We start from the raw sequence: 3,496 nt of genomic DNA, 5'->3' as shown, positions 1-3,496 counted from the left end.
TTTAAGAGAAGTACTATCTTCATATATATAAATTAATTTTGAAGTATTATGTGATTGAAGTTTTTAAAGATATAACTAAACTACCAAAGGCAAATGTATTATACAACATTATTATAAAATTAGATGTACTGTTTAATTTTGAAAGCAAGTAGAGATAGTTCATGGTCCTAAGAGTCTAAGTGATTTAAATTGGGATAAAGATAAATATAGAGTATCTGTGTGGTTATTAAAGTCAAGATGTTCTTTAAAAAAATTTCCAAGTGACATTTTATAGAAACCATGTTTAGTTCTTTTAAGGGTCTGTGCTACAAAGTTTCTCCTATATACAACTGGTAAGATGGCTCAGTGTGTAAAGACATTTACCTCCAGGCCCTTGAGATCTCAGCTCAATCCCCAGGACCCACATGATGGAAGAAGAGAACTGAATCTAGCAAATAGTCCTCTGATGTCCATACAAGTGCTGTGGCATGCACATGGCCACCACTCTCCCAGTAAATAAACAAATGTAATGAAGTTTTTAAGTGTCTCCTATCATACATAGTCATTAGAAAATAACTTAGAGAAGTTTGTATTTATAGTACCAAAACAGTAGCTTGATAAAACCTCTGTCATAGAAAAACAATGCAGCCATTCAGCTGTATAGTTTGAAAAAGTGCCAGCTTCAGCCCTTCTTTGTTCGTCCTTCCCTTGTCTCCCCAGCTATTTTGCGTTTCTTAATCAATTAGGGTTCCATGTTATTTCCACTGTGACTGATCTTCCAGTTGCAAGCTACCAAGTTTAAGAGGTGTAAGGGACCTGTCAAGTGATGTACCTCAATTCCAAAAGGACATCTGAGTTACAGAGAAGCCAGGGCAATTAGAGGGTCTGTGCGAGTTGCTGATAAATGTTGGTATTTTTAGGAGAAAATAAAACACAGGATGGGTTTTGTGGGTATTTTGGTTTGCTTGTTTAGTTTTTGTTTTCTTCTACTGAAGATAGTTCACAAGGGGTGAGGAGCTGAGAGTATTTCTGTATAAGTATTGAAGAGGAAAGATAAAATCGCAATAACCTTTGCAGCTTTTATTAAAAATATAAATATTCAACGTCCTCTTACACAACCAAATTGACCAAGGATTGGAAAGATGTTTTATTACTGAAATGTCTACAAGAAAAAGTTGGTTCAAAGAACTTACACATTTCATCTAGAGATCCCTCAAGAGAAGCCATTCTCCTCAGCTGCGTGCGGCCCCTACAATAACAACGGGGTGACTTCTTCCACCTGCTCTTCAAAATGTTTCTCCCCGGATCTACATTTTCTTTAAGACACCAGTGTAAAGACACTTGAACATGGAAACTAAAAATGGGCAATACAAATAACACTGTTACTACACATGAATACACTTGGTTCATGCTAACTAGGGGTATATAAGCTCTCTCCTGTACATTGTCTATGCTTCAAGCTATATAAAAATAAACAAATGGTATCAGAGCAACGCTATGGTACAGAATACTGTGTTTTGATGTTTTTATTATTTTTATGCTAAATGCAGAATCTTTGTGGCCAAACGCACCGTTTCACTTCCCAATAATCTCCATCAGTTTCCTGTTGCTGTGAGCTTGCTGCGCTAACTGCTCCGCCCTAGCCATTTCCAAGACTTCTCGGAGAAGGTGGAAGGTGAGATCCAGGGAGATGGGAGGCTCCTCCGAGCGCCTCTCCCTCTCCAGCGCCCCCTGGTGGCCGCCGAGGGCGTTCTCGGCGCCGCGCTCCACCGGCCGGGTGGGACTGTCGAGCGAGCGCTGCAGCTGCTGCAGCAACATGCGGAAAAAGTTGGCTGCAGCCTGGTTCGGCGAGGGGTGGACGCCGCGGCCGGCGGCGAAGGGCGAGGAGTCGGGCGAAAGGCGAGCAGCGGGGCTCCGGTTGAGGTTCCCCAGGCGGAGGAAGTATTCTTCCCCCATGCGGATCAGAACCGGCTGAGGCTGAGGCTGCTGCGGCTGCTCAGGCTGCGGCTGCAGGAAGTCGAGGGGCTGCGGGGCTCGCGGGGCGCCCGGGACCGGTCCCCGGCTGAGCAGGGCCCGGCATGGCGGGCAGGGCGAGAGAGCCACCAGCAGGACGCCTGCGGACACCAGCAGCCGCAGCCGCATGTTGGGGCGCTCGCTGCAGCCTGGAGGTGGGCGGAGGGCAGAAGAGAGGAGGGAAGAGAGAGAGAAGGAGAGTGGCTCAGAGTTTAGCTCAACTGGGAGGTGCACTAGGGGTTTCCTGCCCGACACCCACCCCTCGGCCCGCTCAGGGGCTCTGCAGGCGCTGGCCGCGGTGCTGAAAGTGGGTCCCTGAAAGGCTCGGTAGCAAAGGTATAAGCTCATCTCGCCAGGCAGGTGACCTGTCTTTGGAGACCTCGAAGGACCCGTCCCTGACCCCTCTTCCCAAGGACTCCCCCCCCCAAACCTGTTCCTCAAGCAGATTTCCCTGAAGCTGGAGAAGAGCCCCAGATACAAGATCTGCCCGCCCTGCTCACCCTCTTTCTGATAGTTCAGCCTCTTTCAAATTGAGAACTACCTCCTCCTCTGACTCCATTCCTGCCCTTGCTCCTTTTTCTTGGGGGTCGGAACGGATGTGAGACTCGGTAGGGAAGGGATCCTTTACACAGACTGTGAGCCGTAAGTGGCAGGTTGGGTGGATAACGGTTAGCGGCCGTCTAACTTTGCTTTTTGCCATATCCCCGCTGCTATCGGAATTTTAAGGCACAGTCGCCGACACACACAGACACGGAGACACACACAGACACACACACACACACGCACGCACACACGCGCACACACACACACATGCACGCACACACACACACATTCCTGCACCGGGGCAGCTAGCTCCGCAGCTTGCACCGCTGCAGCTCCAGGCAGCGCAAAGTTGGTGGCGCGCGGAGCCCGTCTAGGCGCTCCCTACCTTCTCCTTGCTTCGCAGGTGAGTCGGAGCTGCTGCTGCTCAGCAGAGGGACTCCTCTGGGAATGCTGCTTGCAGATTTCCTTCCTCTTCTCCTTTTTCTTCCCCTTCTTCTTTTCTTTGCCTCTTTTTTCTCTTCAGTATCTCAACGTACTTGGGCTCTGAGTTTCTCCAAACCAGAGCCTGCAGTGAGATTTTATAACGTCGAACCTCTTCAGAAAGCACGCAGCATTTGCCTAATAAGCTGACGCTCTCTTGACAGTTCGATTGCGTGCTGCCTCTGCTCCTGCATAAATCATAGGGCCCTGCCAAGGAGCGAGGGACAGAGTTCTGCTATTTCAACACTGAATCTCACATCCAATTATATCAACAGATATTTATCGCCTCCTTGGTGACGTCAACGTGCCCTAAAATGGAAGGGCTTCTTATGACTTGTCCATTGACAAAAATTCTTGAATGAGATTTCCCAAGTGTGGAAAACATACTGACCTCTTACTATAGAAGGCCAGGTTGGGGTTTAGAAAAGAGACAGAGAATGGGAGGGGAGAAAAGAAATGGGAAAGGAGGGAGGCCTACCAA

General features: G+C 48.2%; 1 protein-coding gene across 1 annotated transcript; it reads right to left on the bottom strand.

The window, feature by feature from the left end:
- Positions 1-1,088: 1,088 nt before the first annotated feature.
- Positions 1,089-3,254, bottom strand: Crh (corticotropin releasing hormone). The gene is made up of 2 exons (XM_008850254.1): positions 2,921-3,254; positions 1,089-2,141 (listed from the first exon to the last, which is right to left on the bottom strand). Exon 2 carries the CDS (start codon positions 2,119-2,121, stop codon positions 1,555-1,557), a length of 567 nt encoding a protein of 188 aa, XP_008848476.1. The 5' UTR covers positions 2,122-2,141; positions 2,921-3,254; the 3' UTR covers positions 1,089-1,554.
- Positions 3,255-3,496: the final 242 nt, after the last annotated feature.

Source organism: Nannospalax galili, unplaced genomic scaffold (genome assembly GCF_000622305.1).
Source record: "Nannospalax galili isolate Female #2095 unplaced genomic scaffold, S.galili_v1.0 scaffold1005, whole genome shotgun sequence".
Taxonomy (NCBI): Eukaryota; Metazoa; Chordata; class Mammalia; order Rodentia; family Spalacidae; genus Nannospalax; species Nannospalax galili.
This window is presented reverse-complemented; position numbering and strand designations above follow the sequence as displayed.